Below are 21,270 nucleotides of genomic sequence, written 5' to 3' on the forward strand. Positions count from 1 at the left end.
ATAGATGTTTGTGTTGTCTGTATTCTTTTACTATTTAAAAACTTTTTAAAAAGTCTCCCCATGCTGGTGGGATTGCAACATGATGTAAGCCATCTTGGAAAACAGTCTGGCGGTCCCCCGGGTGCTGGTCTCACGCCTGTGCTCACCCACGAGGAATGACCGCCGCTTGTCCGTGCAAACACCTGGTCACGCATGGCCGCGGGGTCCGGAGTAGGAACAGTGCGCATGCCCATCAGCTGACCCCCAGAGGGCGGCCCAGCGCGGGGCGCCCGTGCAGCGGGTGTGGATGGGCCGGGAGAAGGGCTGAAGCACTGACAGGTGGCGCCACGAGGGCGAGCCTTCGAAACGCCGTGCCCGGTGGAAACCAGCTGTCAGCCACCTGCTCTGTGACTCCGCTCTCTGCAGTGGGCAGAGTAGGCTGCTGCCTGTGGACAGCGCATTCCAGGGGTCGCCAGGGTGTGGCGGGGGGGGGGTGACTGCTGATGGGGAGTGGGCGACATGAGGGTCTCGAACTCAGACAGTGGCCATGTGTGTGAGAGACTGTCGGTGGTGCACTCGAAAGGGGGTTTCCTGGTGTGCGGATTGTTCAGCTGTGATTTGTTTTTAGTATTTAAGCCTGTGCTAGCTGCATGCCATTTCACTGGTTCTCACCGATTGTTCTCTCTCTATTCAGGAAGAAAGGCGAAGACTGAAAAATGCAATAATTATCCAGTCATTTATTCGAGGCTATCGAGACAGAAAACAGCAAGTAAGTCTGTGTATGAACTGAGAAAAAGTTAGAAAGACACATGAGAGCTGATTTTAAGTAATGACCTGGGATTCTTAGAAGTGGAATTCATTTTGTATGGTTTTTATAAAGATTTATTTTTAGAGAGGGGAGGGGAAGGAGAAGGAGAGAGAGAGAAACATCAAAGTGTGGTTGCTTCTCACACGCCACCAACCAGGGACCCGGCCCACCACCCAGCCATGTGCCCTGACTGGGAATCGAACCGGCAGCCCTTTGGTTCCCAGGCCAATGCTCAATCCATTGAGCCATGCCAGTCAAGGTTATTTTGTATGTTTTTTTGTATACCCATTTAATGAAAGTTTATGTTGATAATAGTATTTCCCCCAATAACTGATTTTGTTAGTTTAGATTTACAGAAAGACTTGCATGTAGGGGTGATGTTGTTTTTAAATAGTGATATACAGGCAGGCCAAGCTGCAGCTGGAGAGCTGAGCAGGGGGCAGTGTTGGCAGCTAGTCCCAGTGGGGGCTGGGGGGCCGCCGTGCCTTCCCAGGGCTTGGCTTGTGTTTGACCTGCGGCCCGTGGCACCCGAGGTCGAGGTGTCCCCGCGGTCAGCGTGCCCCACCCCCGTGACAGCGTCCCGAGGCGCTCAGACCAAGGCAGGCGCCGCCCCCGCGCTGACCCGTGGTTGCTATGTCTGCAGTACTCCCTCCAAAGGAGCGCATTTGACCGCTGCGCCGACTCGTCGCAGTCCGGCGGCACTTTCTCCATCGCCAGCGGTCCCAGTCTGACCCTTCTGGTGAGGCAGCTTCTGTTTTTTTACAAGCAGAACGAAGACTCCAAACGCCTGGTGAGTATCAACTGCACTTTCACTTGCCCGAGTTTACACGATCTCCCGCTTTTAAAACACGCGGGGTAACCCCCGCGGTCCCATCTTCGTGACCTCCTCAGCCAGTGGCAGTGGGACGTCTCTATGCCAGTGGGTGGGACCTTCATAAAAATCGGTGCAAATTTCCAGGAGGTTTGTTCATTTTTTATTGTGGGAAATTTCAAATACAAGACACAGCAGAGTACAGCGGAGCGATCCGCTGTGGGCCCAAGACCGTCACGGACAGCTGGCTTCACGCCAGACCTTCCTCACCTGTGCCTTGGAGGTCTGCACATGCTTCAGTATAAGTCCTCGAAGCATAGGGTCGGTCTCTCTCTCTCTCTCGCATCCTCACCTGAGCACATGCTAATTGATTTTAGAGAGAGGGGGAAGGAGGAAGAGAGAGCAAGAGAAACGTCAATCGGTTGCCTCTCATATGTGCCCCAACCAGGGACCGAACCCACAGCCCAGGCAGGTGCCCTGACTGGAATGCAACCGCAAACTTCTGGTTCACCGGACAATGCCCAACCAGCTGAGCCGCGTCAGCCAGGGCAGGGCCTCTTTCTTAAAACGTCCAGAATGTACTTGGGTTACTTAAGTGTCATAGGCATCCAGTGCCGTCAGTGGGGGGCACACAGGAGTGCAGGTGAGTAGCGGGTGCCGAGGATGAAGGAGTACCAGGTCGCCATCGGGGTTCAGGCCCAGGTCCCAGCGCTGCTTCCTAAGTGAGCAAGGCTGGACTGCAGGGAGAGCGTCCGCACACTGGGCCCATCCGGAGAGGCTGCCCGGGCTTCCCCGAGGGCAGGCTCCTCCCGCCTCCATCTGGGGTCTGGGGAAGGGTCAGGAAAGCACGCCAGCCTGCCATCTGCTTCCTCGCCGGGCAGTCCCTTCCAGTTTGCTGTGCTCCGACCTCAGTGGCGTGAGAGGGGCGGTGTCTCCCAGGGCCTCTCTCTGCGGAGCAGGGCTGCCGCCCTGTCTGGGCCCCAGCAGGGCCCTGCAGGCACTGCCCTCAGCCTCCCCTGGGCGCAGCCCGACGGCAGAGCCTGCAGCAGGTCCGAGGCAGGTCCTGCCATCCGGGGTCTCACACGGGATGGAACTGGTGCCGGCGAGCCTGGCTGACAGGACAGAGGTGGGCCCGAGCGTTCAGCGAGCAGATGGACGTGCCAGTGCAGGCACGCATGTGCGGGCGCCTCCCGCCCAGTCTTCGGTCCCCGCGCTCCACCCGGGGGGGGGGTGACGCCGCTCCTGGTAGCTTTCCCCGGGCGCCCTGTGCGGGGCTGAGCACATGCTGCCCCAGCCTCACTCACGCCTCCTGCGTCTGCCTTGGTGGCGTCGCACGTGCCTTCTGCTGGGACAGCGTGCCACGGTCACGTTCCTCCTGGGTGCAGTCCCTTTTACAGACTGTTCCGGGTTGACAACGGCCTTGCTTCTGCGTGGTTTGCGTGGACTCTGGCGCTGAAGTCTCCCTCCACCGGCACTGTCGAACGCCTCTCAGTGCGGTCTGCCGTGACCCAAGAGGCCAGGCCACCTGGCTCTGTCTCCCTGGCAGTTCCCAGGGTTGGGCCGCTGCCCCGGCGTCCTGCACGGTCGGCTGGTTGCTCCCCAGGCCTTCCTCCTGCGAAGGCCTCTGGCCCTGCGTCCCTGCCAGGCGCTCCTCCCCCATCCTGTCTCGGTGCTCCCTTGGCTGACTCCCTCGTCCTGTTGGCCCACGTCCTCCGTCGACCTCCCAGGAGAGGGGGAGGGGGAGGGGAAGTTTTAAAGCTGCCCACCTGAGTGTAGTCCGTGGCAGAGAGTTGAGCCAGAGGTCCCCCGTGGTGTCTGCGGCTCCTCTGGCCTGTGGGGGTGCGTCTGTCAGGCCGGGACCAGGGTGTCTGCGGCCAGTCCAGAAAGGGCGCAGGGGGTGTCGGCCTGCTGTGGGTTCCCTTTGTGTCGGGACAGCCTGAAGCCTGGCACCCGGTTAGTGAGCTCGTGACCTCACTCTGGAGTCCCTGGCGTCGCCCTGCGGACCGTCACAGTGTCGAGGTGCGGTGTGTCCTGTGTTTTCCGTGTGTCGGTGGACAGCACGCGCTGTGGAGCGCAGCACAGGGCGGGCAGGGCGTCTCCGCGTCCCTCTGGCCCCTGAGGCGTGCGGGCGGGTGGCTGGGAGCCCTCGGGCTGAACGTGCACGTGTGCAGGTTGGTGTCGGGGGTGGGGGGGCACAGTCGCTCCACCCAGCTCAGGGCACGCTCCGACCCGGGAGGCAGACGCTTTCGCTGCAGTGGTTGGACGGGGACACATGCAGTGTCACGCAGGTGTGACTCTCGGAGAGAAGCCCCTGAGAGGTGACGAGGGAGAGGCGATGTGGCACGTCCGTGACGGGCTGCGTTCAGGAGGCCGTCTTCACGCTCCCTGGTCCTGGACGAGTTTCATGAATGGGACGGAAACCTCTTCCACAGTCGGAGTGGAGTGGAGTGGAGTGGAGGAGGTTCCCGGGTAGGGGCCGGGCTTTGGAAATCACGTGTTGCAGCTGCACCCACATACACAGGCCTCCTGGGTGCAGGTTCCGTGGGACTCTGGCCGGTGTTCACGGCACTTCTAGCCGCTGGCCCCACCGCTGACCCTTCCCCAGCTGTGCTGGGCACACTGGCAGAACCGGGAGATGTGCGAAGTGTGCGCCCTGGTGCGAGTGTGCCGGTGAACGCTGCGGGAGCGTCCCCCCGCTGGCTGGGTGCCCAGTGTCACCTCACGTCTTGACGCCTGGCCTGCTGCTGGGGACAGTGGGGCCAGGAGCGCCTCTCCTGCCAGGATTTCGAGGGGCCGGGGCAGTGGAGGGCTGTCGGGGAAGGGCGCTGGAGGCGCGGGAGGGGGAGCCCGGTGCCCTGTGTGGCGTGAGGCTGGCGTCGAGTTCCTCCCAGAGCCGGCTGTGGACCGCCGGTGTGTCAGAGGGACGGCTTTGTTCCGGGCCTGCCCGGCTTCTGAGGGCCCGGGGTTTGGCGGTAGACTCCGTCCCCGGGCCAGAGGCCGAGAGCCGCTGTGAGGAGGACACCTGGCAACGTGGGGGGGGGTGGTGCCACGCGTAAAGCCACCCTGGAGGACGCGCCTCTCGCCAGGCCCCACCGGCGCTGACCGCCTGCCCGTTCACCCCCCGGGGGCGTGGGAGGCGTCACCGGATGTGGTGAGCCGCTGGCCGTGCGGGCCGAGGGCTGTAACGTGCGTGTTTTGCTGTTTCAGATCTGGGTGTGTCAGAACCTCATTAAGCACAGCGCTCTGTTTGTCCAGCAGCTGGACGGGTCGGACAGACTCACGTGCTTGTTCCAGATCAAGAGGCTGCTGAGCCTCTGTTGCAGGTGAGTCCCCTCGCCGTCGGCAGCGTGCGTGAGCACAGCGGCCACTCTGGCCACTCTGAACGTCTGGGCGCGCCGGGCGCCGCCGGCTCCTGTCCGAGGCAGCGGGGCGTCGTCTGTCTGCGCTGCCTGGGGGCACTGTGTGCGCTGCCGTTCCCCCCTGGGGAGCCCGGCCCGTGGGCGTGGAAGTGGGGGTGCAGGCGCCACGCGGGTGGGGTGTGCCGGCGCGCGACCGGTGGGCCAAGCGGGAGGCTTCCTTGGGCCGCATGCCGTGGGCCTGCCGCCCGGCTCTGCTGCGCCCGCTGGGGACTCGAAGTCAGCCGCTCCCGGGGCCTCCCCGGGGTCAGTCTGGGAAGTGGCTCGTCCGTCCGAGTGGCGGGAGCTCTCGCGCCTGAACGAGCGAGCGGCTGACGGCCCCGCTGTCGCTTCGAACCGCTGCCCCCCGGCTGAGCAGCAGCAGCACAGTTTCCAGGTGGATCCGAGCCTTCGCTGCCCTCCAGCTCCTTTCCTGGAGGCGGCGTGCAGTGGAGTTCACTCGGGACTGCCGTCGGGCTCGGCCTCTCCAACCCACTCGCCCGGCCCGTGGGGCTGGCCTGGGAAGCAGAGGCCCCGACGGAGGGAGGGAACCCGGAGGGTCTCAAGTCCCGAGAATTTTTCCCGTGACCCCTGTGTGTCGGGGGAAACTTGACTTTGAGAAACACGCTGTATACGCTGCACGCTGACTTTCGGCCCCTGCGCCACCGGCATGGCTAAACCCTGCCACACCTGGCTGTTGGTCCCGGACTCGGGCCTCTCTCCCCGTAGACTGCCAGGTTACAGAGTGGCAGCGGCCAGCACAGCAATAGCCGCCTGGTGTGAATGAGTCCAAGTCACACCTGCTTTTCGTCAGATTGGCAAAGACCTGCTCTTTGGTGTGCTGCAGAGTGTTGGTGATTAGTCCGTGGGAGCCGTGAGCTGACGGAGGCTGGAACTCGCCTCCCTGGAGCAGGTGCCCGCAGACTGCTCCATGCACGTCCAGATGGGGGTGTCTTCGTCCGGGGCCGCCTCTGCCCTCAGGTGCCTTCCCCTCCCACGGCCCCATGAGGGCGGGGCGCCTCCTCACCCGGGCCACACTGCCTGTGGCCCTCGCGGGCCCAGGCTGTCGTTTCCAGGCACCTGATGTGCTTTGGAAAGGTAATCACTTCGCCGGTGATTTTCACAGATGATGTTTCATTATGTAATTTCTCCTTCCTCCCACCTTTTTGTGTTGGGAAATCTTTAGCACCCCAGAAGCTGAAAGAACACCTTTACGTTCTCCACCTGGAGTCACAGGGTCACACCCGGCCCCGTCCGCTCGTCCGCTGCCTCTGCGCTCGGGGGCCGTGTTTTCTGAAGCATCCGGAAGGGCGTCGCAGACGTCGCGACCCGAGAGCGATGACACACGGCCCCACGAGGCTTGCCCTTCGTGGCCACCGCTGCTCCTTCACGCAGTGCAGGGCTGGGCGGCTGGCAGCCGTCAGCCGGTGCGTGAGGACCAGGGTGGTGGGCCGGGCGGTGGCACTCTCCGGAAGGAGGGCCTCGGGTGGACTTGGGGTGCATCTCGGAGAGGGCCTGCCCGTGAGCGCGCTCACCTCGGGGTTCCTTCCACGGGAAGCAGCAGGGGGCGAGGACTAGTCTTCGGTGGCAGAGGGCTGGCTGGGGCGGGGGCCGGAGGGAGGGTTGACCTGAGGGGCCCGGGGGGCCCTCGGGGACGGGCTGTTGCTGTGCTGTCTGTGGGGACGCGCCGTCGCGCCTGCGTCGGTGTGTGTGCGTGGTTGTGTGGGACCTGTGTGTGTGGAAAGTTGGTTTTAAGAAAAGGTGTGGTCTGTCTTTAAGACTTAATCGTGACAGCTAACCCTTCCCTTCCACCTACAGTTTTCACGTAGTTCTCCTCAGTGAAAATGACGGTGACGTAGGGCCAGGAAGCTGTGTCAGCTGTCCAGCAGAGGGGCGGGGCAGGGATGGGAGGTCCTGAAGGCGCCTTGAAGGGGCGAGCAGGGGCCCTTCAGAGAGGAGAGGCCACGTCTGAGCCGGGCCAGGCGCAGCCCCCGGGCCTCAGCTGCCTGCAGCCGCACTGTGGTCCTCACGCTTCCCCACCCTGCTGCCTCAGCGGTCTTGTGCTGTGTCCCCTCTCGGTGCCCCCGGTGCTGGCGTGCCCCTGGTGCCGGCACACCTCCGGGCTCGCAGCAAGCACTGGCGGTGTGTGCACGGAAGTCTTCTGTGCGCTCGTCTGTCTGGGTCGGGCCCGTGTTCAGGGATCTTGCGGTATGAGGACGAAGTGGCTCGGACACTCGCCGTAGCGGGTGCTGGTGACCCGAGGGAACTTGGGGTGGCGTGTGCTGTCCAGTAAGTGTGCGACGCGCCTTCTCATCTCCACAGGTTGCTGCAGAGCTGTAACGACGACAGTTTGAATGTTGCACTTCCCATGAGGATGCTCGAGGTGTTTTCGTCCGAGAACACGTACTTGCCTGTTCTGCAAGACGCCAGCTCCGTGGTGTCGGTCATCGAACAGATTTTGCACTACATGGTTCAGAATGGTGAGTGGGGGCGGGCTGGGGCCGGGGCTGGCCTGGGGGGTGAGCGTGGCCCTCGTGCAGGCGTGGCTTCTCACTGTCTCTGAGCACCACGTGACTTGGCACAGACGCACGGTGCACAGCTGGGGGAGCGCCTGCTGGGGTCACCCATCTGACATCTGCCCTCACTCCCACCCAGCCTGACCTTTGAAACATGGTCAGGCTCTTCACTCACGTGCGTCTCTCGCTTGTAAACGAAGCGAGGGCATCTGCTACCAGCAGTTGTCCCGGGCGTGCCGGGCGCACCCTGTGTCTGCAGGGCAGTGGCCCGGAGGCGCCTGCCAGGACCTGTCCCGGGAAGGCAGCGTGGAGTCGTCACCGCCTGTGTTCACGGAGGACAGGGACACACCGGGCTGGCCGGAAGGTCCCTGTGGCTCTTCCCGTAAATAAAGACACGTCTCTCGTGTTCACCATAACTTGATTGATTGGGGGTACTCTGATGTCCGGCTGTCTCCTGCGTGGTAGGGCGTTGATAGTTCTCAGTGAATGTCCCGCCTTGATCGCTGTCGACTTCACCCGGCCTTGCTGACCGTGGAGGAGCACCGTCCGGTGAGGAATCTCCGCAGACCACTCTGACACGCTCGGTCAGTCACAGCACCTTCTCCACACACCACGGATGTCTCTTTTCATGTTTGAGTTGCATTTTTACCTTTCTTGAAACAATGAAGCATGATATGCTGGAAAAGTTTAGTATTTTCTTCCATCTTCCGTATTAAAATAACTACACAAAATTCCAATTTTGATAAGATTTTTTTTTAATGCACGCTGACAGGGCAGCTGTCAGCCTAACAGAATTGTTTGAAGTCAGAGACAGCCAAGCGCAACTAGAGCCGTCGTACGGAACCAACCACACAGATTTCTCGGCCGCCCAGCACCCCGTCCACGGGACTTCCCTCCCTCGCCCTGCGTCAGAGCTTCTGCGCAGGGGCCTCCTCGCCAGGGGCTGCGCTGCGCAGCCACGGTCGCCTGGGTCTGAGACACCTGAGAGGACACGCCAGTGGCTCTGTTTGGAGAAGGACGGGGGATCCACGGGACTCTAAAGCGTTCGTGATGAATTCAGATAAAACGCTCGGGACGCTGACCCCCAGTGTTCTCGCAGGGAGGAAGTCAGAGCCTTCGGGGCTTGCGGGGTGTCAGTCACGCGAGAAACCAGCGTCGTCGGGCGGGCACAGAGGGAATCCGGGAGAAGCAGGAGTGGGGGTGCCTTTGTTTTCTCAGAGGGACGGGCTGGTCTAGGGACGTCTAGCCAGGTGAACCCTCCGGGCTTGTCCGGCTTGAGTGAAAGAAGCTCTGCTTAGCGTGATGAAAGACTAGGGACTCAATTAAAGATAAATTGAAATTTGTGGGATTTGGTCTTTTAAAAACAAATTAGTGATCACAGAACTGGCTTAGTGTGTTAATTGATGTACCAAGTGTATTGATTTAAGGCTAACTGTTCGATTAGAATTTTTACTTTCCTCGTTTTCTAGAAGTAGAAAGATAACTGGAATACGCATCAGTTTGAAACGTGCCCGGGAGCTGGAAGTGCTCCGGGAGCTGCTGCTGCTCCCGGCGCGCTCCGGGCGGCAGCCGTGTGTGAGCTGGTTTGGCGAGGGCCCCCGGCGGCCTCCGTCTGCGGGAGTGCCCCAGTCAGTCTACTCCGCTCCTGCTGCGGGCGGGCCGTGAGGGCCGCGGCCTCCGGGACACGCCGTCGCACCCGCCGCGGGGCCCGGCGCCCTGGTCACGCTCCACTTGGTCTGCTTCACGCGTGCCTCTTCACGTGACTGTGCATGTTTTCTTAATGCACATTTAGAAAACTCACTTTGTACTTAGTCTTTTTAGTTTGACGGCAAAGGGGCTTGCAGGCTCCCCTGTTGCGTTCCACTGCTCGTCTCTGTGCAGGTCAGAGGTGGGCGGCCAGCAGTGGGCCTCCCGGCGGAGGGTGCAGTGGGCACCACGTGGTGGTGGAGACGCCAGTGCACAGCAGGTCCTCAGCAGCAAAGCAGGCAGGGGGTGGGGGCTCGCGGCCCCAGCGGTGTGTCTGGACAGTCTCGGGGCTTGCGTGAACATGGGGCCGCCCGCAGGATTCCAGCAGCCACCTCAGGTCGCTCGCTGCGCGGAGAGAGGACGCAGTGCCATGGGTCGGGCACCGCTGGGTGCAGGAGGCCAAGTCAGCACAAACCACCGAACAGTTACTTGGGGGATGCTTCAGAGACGAGTTTTTACAATCCCTGCATATGGGCCATGTTGGGATCCTGACTCAAGCTAACCAGTTTGTTAATGAAGCTTGTAACGTGAGACGATGGGAGACTGGAACACTGGCTACATATGTATGACGTTAAGGAGTTACTGTTAATGTATTTTAGCCACGATAACGGGGTTTTTAAGAAAAAGTTCTGGAGACCCCCGGTCAGGATGGAGGCACAGGTAAACAAACACACCTCGCCTCCCTGCACGGCCACAGGAAAAAAGTTACAGCTGGACTTCAGAACAAGCAGTGCCCAGAACCGCCAGAAAATCAAGCTCTGTGGGGGTCGGACAACCGAGGATTTAAAGACTCCACGTTCGCCCAGATGGGTGGGGGGGCGGGGACAGGCAGAGCAGCTCAGAGACGCGGCGTGGCACCAGGAGGGGGCGGGACGGGCGGCCCCATGTTCACGGGTGGTGGCTGTAGCTCAGGGGACATAGCTCAGGAGCAAAGGATCCCAGGTCAGACTCCGCAGTCCTGGGTTCCAGGTCCAGGAGGACAAATCCCATAACTTCTGGCTATAAAAACCAGTGGGGGTTGGGGCGGTGGAAGAAAACTGCCAGGTTGTTAGGAGGCTCCATGGAAAGGGCCCACCCAGACTTAGGACTCGTGCAGACCCACATCCTCTGGACTCAGCACCAGCACAACAGCTAGGGGGACGCCAGTCACACACGGGGAGACAGTGAAGTGACTAGCAACAGGGCAAGTGCCAGGCACACCTCCAGAAGCCAGGCAGCAGCATTGTGCCCTCTCAGAGCCCTCCCACCACACAGCCACAGAGTGGTGAAGTAGGTTGCCCTGCCCTGGTGATCACCTGAGGCTCTGCCCCACACAATTTACAGATCCGCTCTTCTGTAATGATAGACCTCCCTACTAAGATGGGGAGTCAGAGCAGCCCCCCCCACCCCAACACATAGAAACACACACAGGGAGGCTGTCAAATTGCGGAGGCAGAGAAACATGGCCCAAATGAAGGAACAGATCAAAATTCCAGAGAAGCAACTAAACAAAACAGGCAACCGACCTATCAGACGCAGAGTTCAAAGCACTGGTGCGCAGGCTGCTCCAGGATCTCACTGGGCACGGCAACACCACAGGAGAAGCCTGGGCACAAACGAGGGTCACGTGAAGTGAGATGAAGACAAAGCCACGGGGAACCAACAGTGGAGGGGATGAATCAAGTCAACGATTCAGAACACAAGGAAGGAAAAAGATTCGGTCAGAACAGCAGGAAGAAAAAAGTACTAAAAAAAACAAGGATACTGTGAGGACCCCCTGGGACATCTCCAAACATCCGAACATACCAACATCCGAGGGGCGCCAGAAGGAGAAGAGGAAGAGCAAGAAATTCAAAACTTACCTGAAAGAAGAATGAGAGGAAACTTCCCTAATTTGGTGAAGAAAACAGACTTATAAGTCCAGGAAACACAGAGTCCTAAAGAAGCTGGACCCAAACAGGATCACCCCAAGCCACACCATAATTAAAATGCCAAAGATTAAAGATAAAGAGAATCTTAAAGCGAGAGGAAAGGAGACAGTTACCTACAAGGAGTTCCCATTAGACTTGTCAGATGAGTTCTCAGAAGAAACCTTACAGGCCAGAAGGGGCTGGAGAGAAGTATTCCAAGTCAGGAAAGGCAGGGACCTACATCTGAGATGATTCTATTCAGCAAAGCTTTCATGTAGAATGGAAGGGCAGATAAAGTGCTTCCCAGATAAGGCCAAGTTAAAGGAGTTCATCTTCACCAAGTTCTTACTATATGAAATGTTAAAGGGACTTGTTTAGGAAAAAGAAGATCAAAACCATGAACATTAAAATGGCAATCTATACATAACTATCAACAGTTGAATCTAAAAAACTTTGCAGATGACTGGAACAGGAACAGAATCGTAGATAAGGAGATCACATGGAGGGTTATCAGCAGGGGAAGGAAGAAGGTGCAGAGAATAAGCAGCACAAATGGTAGATAGAAAACAGACGGGGAGGTTAAGAACAGTGCGGGAAATGGAGAAGCCAGAGAGCTCACATGCACGACCCGTGGGCATGAACTAAGGGGAAGGGGGAATGCTGGTGGGAGGGCCGTACTGGGTAGGAGGGGGCAAAGGGGGAAAATTGGGACAACTGTAATAACATCAATAAAATATGTTTTTTAAAAAGTAAAGTTGTCTTTGACAGTGCACTGAGATAGTGAAGTCTGGGATTCCTCCCCCGTGGGTGGGGGGAGCCGACCGGCTGTGGCTCATGATGGTGGCGGGCACGTGGGGTTTACCGACCATTTCAGGCTGCTTTGTATTTGTGCCGTTTTTTAATAAAAATCTGAAGAACTCACTTAAACTGGGGCAGATAAGAGTTGTATAAAAAGCATCTTAAAGCATTTTAAAACGGACGTGTCTTGTGCCTCGTTGTAAGAAAAGGCGCCGACTTCCGTGTGTGTTTCCTTTCCTCAGGGTATCACCGATCTCTCTACTTGTTAATCAACAGCAGGCTTCCGTCGAGTATTGAGTATTCGGACTTATCTCGAGTTCCTCTTGCAAAAGCGTTGCTAGAGAATGTTCTGAAACCACTGCACTTTACTTACAACTCCTGTCCAGAAGGTGCAAGGTGAGAGGGGGTAACTGCTTTGTTTGTGGTTTCACGAGGTCTGTATGTATCTCACAGTGACTTTGATGCAGGGTGCCATCTTAAATGATAGGCGTGAACGTCGAATTTTTAATGTACTAATGTGACTCGGTTTAAAGAAAAATGTGCTTTCTCCGTCTGGCCTGCACCCTACCGCAGATGACAATTCTGAAGACCTGGAGGTTTTCCCGCTTCCTGGCGGCTGGCAGGGGCGCGGGGACGGGGCTGTGTTCCCTCACAGTGACCTGCAGCCCGCTCTGCGCGGTGCGGGCGGTCTGCTCGGGGCTGGGTGCGGCGCGCCCTGCCTGCGGGAGGCTGGTGCTGGGGAGTCACCGTGGCCGCGGGCCGTGCGGGGGGGGGGGGGGGGGGGGGGGGGGAGTCACCGTGGCCGCGGGCCGTGCGGGGGGGAGTCACTGTGGCCGCGGGCCGTGTGAAGAGCGCGTGTGTCCCTTCCAGGCGGCAGGTGTTCGCGGCCTTCACCGAAGAGCTCCTGGCGGCGCCCTTCACGGAGCAGGTTTTCCACTTCGTGCTGCCTGCACTGGCCGACGCCCAGGCCGCCTTCCCCTTCGAGCCCTTCCTGGAGGCGCTGCTGGCGGCGGAGCGCGGGCGGTCCGGGCCCTGCGGGGGCGCGCCTGGCTCCTCTATGTGGTCCTGACTGTCGGGGAAAGCTACCTGGGTACGAGCGCCAGACGGGTCCTCCGGAGCCCCGAGTGGGTCACGCCCCCGTGGGTCACGGCGCAGGTCCGTCGGGAGGGGCCGTGCCCAGGGGGCAAGGTCACAGGGTCGCGGTCCCCGGGGTTTCCTGGGAGGGTGCCGAGGCTGCAGGGCTGTGCTGGACGGGCCCCGTGGAGAGTGCTGACCTGCACCGGGTCAGGGGTACACACCTGTCCTCAGGTCACACGGGCTCCGGACTTCAGCGCCGAGTGGGGGAGCAGGTGCGTGTGCGCGGGTGTCTCCCCTGTGCGCCCAAGGTCAGCTGCTCTGGGTCACGGTCGGTGCCGGCCAGCCACGCCCGTCCGCGTGCAGGATGGGGCGGCGGCTCTCCAGTGGGACGGACCGCCCCCGGTGACCTGCTGTCACCCACTGTCTCCCGCAGGGACGCTCTCGGAGGAGGGCCTGCTGGTGTACCTGCGCGTGCTGCAGGCCTTCCTGTCCCAGCTGCCCGTGTCGCCCGCCCGGCCCAGCTGCCCGGACTCCGCCAGCGACTCCGAGGACGACAGCGCCGAGGCCGACCAGCAGAGGGGCGCGCCGGTAAGCTCCGGGCCGCCGCGGAGCTGCACCAGCAGCACCCTTGGGCTCCCAGTGGTCTCTGGCTCTGGGTCTGTAAGAGATGCGGGAGGGCGTGATGGCCGTGAAGCCTTCCTGAGGGTCTGTGGTGTTGCAGGTGCTTTCAGTCCGCATGTTCTTGGTGTCCGTGTGAAGAACAGGCTGTGGCAGAGACCGGGGCCCTCCCCCCAGGGGACACAGATGGGGTGCGGACTGTGACGCCAGACGGCAGAGCTTGGCCCCCTGTTGTGCTCGCACCCGTGGTGTTTGGCTGGGGGGGGGGGGGGCGGTGTTGTCAGCGTCCGCGGGAGTTGTACTCTGGAGAGCGCCCTGCGGAGCAGCTCTGACTGCGGTCCCGACGGGTCCTGCCTCACGCGGTGCATCTCGTCGGTGCGGGGGTCCAGGGGTCCGCAGAGTCCAGTTTGCCTGCGTCAGTCTCTAGTGCAGTGTCCCGTTGGGCGGGGGGTTGTGAGTTACACGAGCGTGTCGTCCCAGTTTTCAAACAGCGTGGTTTTGTGTGTATGCTTGTATTTATCTGCGTGCACGTGCACACATCCACACGTGAAAAACACGTGTGTCTTTGCCTAAGCCCCAAGTCAGTACACTCTGTAGAGCGTGAGCTCAGGTTTTATTCAGTGAATCAGATCTTCTAGAGAATTAGGATGTAAAATAACAGATTTATGTATTCCATTTAATTGTTTTTAAGTGTTCTTTAATAGCCTACTCTGCTTCAGCCCACTCTGCTTAAATCACTCAGTTTCCAGTGGAAACCCTTCCGTGGTGAGGTGTTCTCACAGACAGACGTTTAGTGCGGCACACTCTAAAAGTGGGGGACGAGTGTCCCTCAAAGTGGGCACGCTGCACTCACTGTCCGTTCAGTAGCACCCCTGGGTGCGCGCGGTCCCCACGCTGCCACGCTGGACCCCACTGCCGCCCGCCCCAGACCTCAGGTTTCTGTGCGGGACACTGCGCTGTGGCCTGGGGGGTTTGGGGTGGTGCCTGCCCTGCGTTTTGACTGGAAGAAAAACAGGACCCCCTGTGGGCGTGGCGGAGAGGGGGCGCCCACGGAGCACCGCTGACCTGCGCCCCTCCCCGGTGTGTTCCAGGCGGACGGACGGCTGTCGGTGCCGCACATCACGGAGGAGTGTCTGAGGAAGCTGGACACGAAGCAGCAGACGAACACGCTGCTCAGCCTGGTGTGGCGGGACTCGGCCAGCGAGGAGGCCTTCACGCTGATGGCCTGCATCTGCCACACGCTCCTGGTGCAGCAGCGCATGATGGTGCCCCGAGTCAGGCACGTGCCCGGGCGCGGCCCCGTCCCCCGTCCCCCGTCCCCGCTCTGCTCTCACTCTGGGTCGGGCGGCCGCTGGTTTCCAGGGGGGCGGGACATGGGGCGCTTCTGCCTGAGCGTTCCGTGGGAAACGAGAGCCAGGGAGAGTCCTTCCCCGGACCTGCCAGCCCTGCGGGCACCCTTCCCTGGCCATTGAGCTCTGCGGTGCTCTGGGCTGCGCCCGGTCAGCCTCTGCCTCGTCTCGGGCGCCGGCCTGAGCAGCGCGCCACTCCAGGCTTGTTCCCGCTGCTCCTTCGCCGGAGCACCTGGGCCGCTTACCCCGGCTGTCCCCAGCTGTGCTTTTCAGACACTCTAAAACTAGGTTTTAACAGCAACAGAATAGCAAGTGAAAAGGGCTAGTTTGTGCTCGAGTGCCTGAGGTCACCTTCAGCTTTTTTCCCTCTGTTTTAAGTAATAGTTTAGCAGTTTCTTAGGAGTCTGGCAGAAAAACCAGTGATGGAGCACAGCCCAGAACGACTGCAGGTCTGCCGGGAACGGAGGGCCGGGGAGGGCTGCCGGACGGCCCCGGCGGCCGCGGCGGGCCCTGCACTGTGCCGGGTGGCTGAGGCCGCTTCTGAGCACTGCTCGCCCACAGCAGGACGAGGGCTGCTGCTTGGTCCTGGATGGCGCCCTCTGACGAGAGCTGTGGGGGGGGGGGCGTCGGTGGCAGAAGCTGCCTTGTCACTGGGAAGGCGGCCCTTACGAGGTGCCGTCCCAGCCACCGGTGTTGACCACCGTGGAGGAGGTCGGGTGCTGAGGCCGAGACCCTCCTGGGCGGGGAGCTCTCGGGCCATTCATTGCGTGAGAGTGGCTGGAGACCCGAGGGCGCCTGGTCCCTGCTGTGGGCTGCCAGGCACTGCTCCCGCACGGCTTCCCCCGTGGCCGCTGTGCAGGCCTGGCGCCTGCTCCCTGCTGCAGGACGCGCTCTGGGGGCCTCGCTCCGCGGCGGTGGACACGTGGGGGTTTAGGGGTCCAGAGTGTGCTCTCAGAGCTCCCGGCAGAGCAGGTGGGCCTCCTTTAGTCGTTAATGGGTTCCGATCGCTTCCAGGTCTTTTGAAAAGGTGGCTGGAACAGAGTTCGTCCGTCTGGCCCAGCCCCTCGCCCTGCAGTCCAGCCGGGCCCCGCCCAGCCCCTCAGGTCCCCGTGGGGTGGGGCTTTGCAGTGCGGTCTCCGCCCCAGGTGCCTGTTTCAGCAAGGGAAGGACGAGCGCGGGGAACAGTGACCACTCCCCAGTGGGGAGCAGGGAGGAGTGAGAACGCATGTTGGTTACTGATCCCTTTTACGCTGAAAGGCCTGCCTGCCTGTCTGTCTGCAGAGACGCCCCCAGGCCACCGGCAACTCGGTGCCGCTCACCGCTCACCGCAGGCCCCCAGGTCCCCGCGCTCCCTCTCGTACACCCACTGGGCACCTCCACAGACCTGGTGCCCGCGGCGACTCGGGGCTTCTCAGCTCCCTGTCTGGGAGCCTCGTGAGCCAGTTAGACCTCCCTTCCTGCTCACTTTCCCCGTGCCTTCCTACCCGTGGGCGCTCTGGGCAGTCTCTCTCCCAGCAGGGGCTCCGCCCCCGGCCCTGGCCCAGCGGCCGTTGGGCCTGTCCTCAGACCCTGCACCTGCCCGGGTCAGGCTGGCCTCCTCCCCCAGCTGGGGCCCTGCTGGCCGTCTCTCAGGAAGTCACCAGCACACCAGAGCTGCTGCCCTCCTGTGAGGTTGGAGTGCGCGTCCTGTTCCTCGGTCCCGCTCGCCACGCCCCAAGTGCCCAGCGGTCCGTGTGGCGGTGGCAGGGCCCACCTTGTCCCCCTGCCTTTGGGCGCCAGGACACAGGCGCTGCACAGTGTGTGTTGTGGTTTGCCAGGCTGAAGTGTCAGAGTGTCGCAGTGTCACCCTGGTTGTGTCCCTGTCTCACTTGAACATGGCCCAGGCGAGCCCCTGGCACTTGGGGGATGTCCACGCGCCTTAGCTCCCCGGCCCACGGAGCAGCTTCCTGGCCGGCACCGGGGCGCTGGGGCCTTCGCAGTCCCCAATGCCACCTCCCGCCTCCCTCCTTCCTCCTGCTCTAGTCTCCGCCCAAGACGCACCCTCCTTCTCGTGCCGCCCCTTCTTGGCTGAGCCGTCCGTAGGTCCGTGCTGTGGCCGCTGCCTTCCGGAAGCCTTCCCGAGGGTGTGGGCCGAGGCTTCTCCGCACGGCCCCTGCAGTGCCGCTGGGCGGGGGGCGCTCACGCTTAGGGGCAGGCGGGCCTGCACTTCCAGGCTCGGCCCTCTTGTCCTAGCGTCTGAGGACTCGGGGGCAGAATTTGAAAGGCAGTGTTTCAGGGACCAGAGCGGTTGACGTTGTCATGTGCCTGCAGTCTCCAGCTTTATCACCACACACTTGGTTCTCCTCCCCGAAGTGAGCGGGACGAGGCAGCCTGCTCGGGTGCGCCCTCTGCTGACCCCGGAGAGGCAGACGGGTGTGCACCTCCGCCCACCCTCGCGCCCTCACCCTGCAAGTCCCATCTTCAGGCGTTGGGGTGGAAGGGCCGTGCAGGTGACTTCATGGGGAGAAGTGCAGCATGCTTCAGAGTTACTTCTAAGCGTTCATGGTTTTGTAAACAAGTTTCATAGTATTCCAGAAAAATATCGAGGAGGTACCTAACTAGAGATAAATATTGGGTTTTTGTCTGGTTTTGTTTGCTTTTATTATCAGTGATGTTTTTGCTACAATCAATAGGTTTAATGGGCTACTGATCCATGTTAAAAGTGGCATTCTCTCGCCCTGGTCGGTGTGGCTCAGTGGGTTGGAGCATCGACCCGTAAACTGAAAGGTTGTGGGGTTTGACCCCCGACCAGCTCACACCTGGGTTGTGGTCTGATCCCCAGTCAGGGTGTGTCTGGGAGACGACCGGTCCAACCCCCATCCTCTCGCTCTTGAAAGAGCAATGAGAAAACGTGCTCAAGTGAGGATGAAAGTTCTCTAGCGTTCCCACATGCAGCCGTGTCACTGCGGAGTCTGTTCCGAGGTGAGTGGGGGGGGGGGGGGAGCTGGCGCAGTCGCCGGGTGCAGCCCATTCCGCTCAGCACCGCCCCTGGTGGTGGGCCTTCAAACCTCTCAGAGCCTCGTGAGCGTGGGTGGGGGGTGGTTTCCGAGGAGACGCAGGGGTCCCAGGAAAGGCCGGCGTGAGGGCTGTCGAGGGCTGTTGGAAACTTCCGCCATCGGTGTGCGTGCACACCAGCGTTCAGAACTAGCAGGGGAAGGCGGCCGCGGGGAAGCCTCCGTAGGCCGGCGCTGCCTCCCGCCGGCTGACCCCGTGGCCTGAGCGGAGGCCTGTCCACCAGGGGTGGGCAGCTGGCTCCGGAGGCCGGGCCCTGGGGTGCTTGTTGAACACAGCTGTGTGTCTGAAGCCCCGCTGCCGGCCTGGGTCCCGGCTGGCGAGGAAAACGTGTCTGTGGGTAGCGCGTGGCCTCCAGCTGGAACGTGTCTCAGGGTTTTCGTGGTCACGAAGGGAGTTCAGAATCTGCTTTTCCCTCATGGGGTGCTGTGAGGGCTGCTTTCGCTGCAGAGCGGCCGTGGCGGCGGGGCCTCCGGTAGCTGGCGGGTGCCCAAGACGCCTTCTGTGCGGGGTGGCCTCGGCCGGGGGTGGGGTGGGGGGTGACCGGCTTCTCCGGGGCAGCTTCCCACGCGTCCCGGCAACTTGCGTGCAGGTGTGAGGCCTTGCTCACTGCTCTGCTGAGGGACTCGCTTGGGGAGTGTCGCTGCTTCCAAGCACAGCTCGGGGGGGGGCTGTGCAGTGGAGTGCAGCGGCCCCTGGAGGGGTGTGAGGCAGCGTCAGTCGTCCCTGGGAGGAGGCGTGCCGGGGCCCTGCGGGGGAGTCATGTGGTCGCTCAGATTCTCGAGGCGCTGAGTTCAGTGTTCACATGGAAAACATGCAGTTTTCTTTTTAAGGTTTTTTTTTTTTAAGATTTTATTTATTGTTTTTAGAGAGGGAAGGGAGGGAAAAAGAGAGAGAGAGAGAGAGAAACGTCAATGTGCAGTTGCTGGGAACCGTGGCCTGCAACCCAGGCATGTGCCCTGACTGGGAATCGAACCTGCAATGCTTTGGTTCGCAGCCCGAGCTCAATCCACTGAGCTGCACCAGCCAGGGCTGATGATACACTTTTAAGAGAACTTCTCAACTGAAGAGAAAGGAGGCAAGAAATGTTACCTTTCAGAATTCTCTTTCATTGAAAGTTCATATTTTTCATTCATTTTTTTCTCACTCTTTTTTCTGCGTAGCTGTTTGTCACCCTCCTAGCATGTAAAACCTGGGAAAGGCAGGAAAACCGACACTGGAGCCCACTCCCGTGTCGGGTGGGCAGGGTCTCTCCCCACGGGGTCTCGGGTAGGGGTTTGCCCGCCGCTCGCCACAGGGTGCCAGGGTTCTTCAGGGCTTGTTTCCTTCATCTCCAGCAACTTACTGTGTCATTTGTTACTCTTTAAAATTATGCCAGTGACTTCAAGAAGTCTGGTTTTCTTCATCCTGGTTTTGAGACCTGCCCGGCTGGTGCCCCTGTGGGCTGCGTGGTGGAGTTGCCACTTTGTCCCGGGGTGTGCGTGGGGCAGACACACCCCCCCCACAGGGCCGCCCCTCACGTGTCGGAGCCAGGGAGGCCTTAGAAGTGAAGGGGTTCCACCTCCTCTTTCCCCGGGAAGTGTCGCGGCCTGGCCTTCGGAGGGCAGGGAAGCCGGGGACCTCACAGGCTCTCCCCAGCCTGAGGCTTCGGGGCTGTCGTTGAGGAACTGAGAGCAGGAGAGGTCAGCCCCCCTCGGACCCCGCCTCCCGCCCGCCCTGGCCCTGGCCCTCGCGCCTCACCGACACCCGCACCTCTGACAACGCCCCCGCACGCCGCTCCTCTGACGGTGGCACCGGGGCTGCAGAGCACAGGGGCTGGCCGGGCGGGAGCCCCGCAGCCCCTCGGGGCCCGTGGAAGAGGCGCTCCCCAGAGGCGTGTGCTGCCTTCAGGACGGCGTTCACGGCGTGTCTGGTGGGCTTGAGTTGACATCGAAATCGTTTTTATGTGCGTGTTTCCAGCATCGTGACTTAAAAACAGGTGCTAAATGGCACGGGTTTTGAAAGTGTGTGTTAGTAGTGGCAGCGTTAGCACGCCTCCTCGCACAGTGCGTGTGTAAGTGTCGTGCAGCACGTGCTCGGGAGCGGGCGAGCTCTGCTCTTTCTCCCGGGAGCTCTCTGGCCACGGCGCGAGGCCCGCGGCGCTCGGGAAGGGCGTGGCGTCCGCGCACCTGCGGCGGGTGGCGGGCGTCGGGCGTCGGTGGTGCGGGGCGGGGTCTCCCACGCAGTGGTGCGTCCTCAGCCCGTGCTCTGCTGAGGCGACGTGTCGACGAGTATTTGCTGACTCTTCTCTCCCCTTCCTTTCCAGGCTTCTCTACAGCTTAGCCTTTAATGCCAGGTTTCTGAGGCACCTTTGGGTTCTCATATCGTCAATGACAACACGGATGATCACAGGGTATGTGGTGCGCGTGGACTTACACATTGAGCTTAAGGACGTGGGACGTGGCGGCCTCATTAGAAACCCTGTAAGGTATTCTTCAGCACTGCTCCTCTGGTGACTGCTGCCCGTTAGAAGTGGCGTTTACACGGCCTCAGGGTCACAGGAGGGAAGGGTCACTGCCCATTTTACAGGTGTTTGTGTGCAGTGTGAAGAGTGTGGCTGTATCTGAGGGTAAACTTGGTTTTAAAGTTCTAGTCATTTTTGGAAATTACGGACGTGAACATTTCTTTGCTCCACATGACTTTATTGGGCTTTTGATAAAGAAAATGTAGAATTGAAGCAAATTTAACACATCACACAGACAGTAAAAGGTATCGGATGTTGTAGAAGTAGGTTTTTTAAAACCTTGTGTTGAGATAGTTGGATCTTTCTCATGTGAGTTGCTGTGAGACGCAGAGGTGAGAGCCCTTACCGTGCTCACTCTAGTCAAGTGCTAAGTGGAGCACTGCGTCCCCGGGGTGACTGCCCTCAGCCCGTTCCCGTGGCGTGCGCCCCTCTGCCGGAGTCTGAACTGACCCCCGCACACCGTCGCGCGGAGGGAGGCGGCGTGGGACTCGGCTCCCCGGGGACTGAGCCCGAGAACACGGCTGTGCGCGCGGCACCACCGTGCCCTGGCGGGGCCGCTTGCGGGGAGCCCGCTCAGCCGGGACTGGGAGTTTTAGGGCAAGACTTTGGAAAGAAGACTTTCTTTTTGTTTTTTGGCTGTTTTCTTTTTGGGAGACAAGAAGTTGGGAAAAGGCGGTTTTGGTGGGTGAGGGTGGGGTCTGCTGTGTGAGTGGGAGTGCGGCGTGTAGGG

At 60.7% G+C, this 21,270-nt stretch overlaps 1 protein-coding gene across 1 annotated transcript in view; it reads left to right on the plus strand.

Annotated features, from left to right (window-relative positions):
- Positions 1 to 21,270, plus strand: part of UBE3C (ubiquitin protein ligase E3C) — a 68,178-nt gene that overhangs the window by 12,005 nt on the left and 34,903 nt on the right. The window contains 10 exon segments of the mRNA XM_028525670.2: positions 674 to 748; positions 1,431 to 1,577; positions 4,806 to 4,921; positions 7,316 to 7,473; positions 12,185 to 12,338; positions 12,813 to 12,985; positions 12,988 to 13,032; positions 13,453 to 13,607; positions 14,729 to 14,916; positions 20,343 to 20,429. Coding sequence (XP_028381471.1) covers positions 674 to 748; positions 1,431 to 1,577; positions 4,806 to 4,921; positions 7,316 to 7,473; positions 12,185 to 12,338; positions 12,813 to 12,985; positions 12,988 to 13,032; positions 13,453 to 13,607; positions 14,729 to 14,916; positions 20,343 to 20,429 — 1,298 coding nt within the window.

This window comes from Phyllostomus discolor, chromosome 10, assembly GCF_004126475.2.
Source record: "Phyllostomus discolor isolate MPI-MPIP mPhyDis1 chromosome 10, mPhyDis1.pri.v3, whole genome shotgun sequence".
Classification (NCBI taxonomy): Eukaryota; Metazoa; Chordata; class Mammalia; order Chiroptera; family Phyllostomidae; genus Phyllostomus; species Phyllostomus discolor.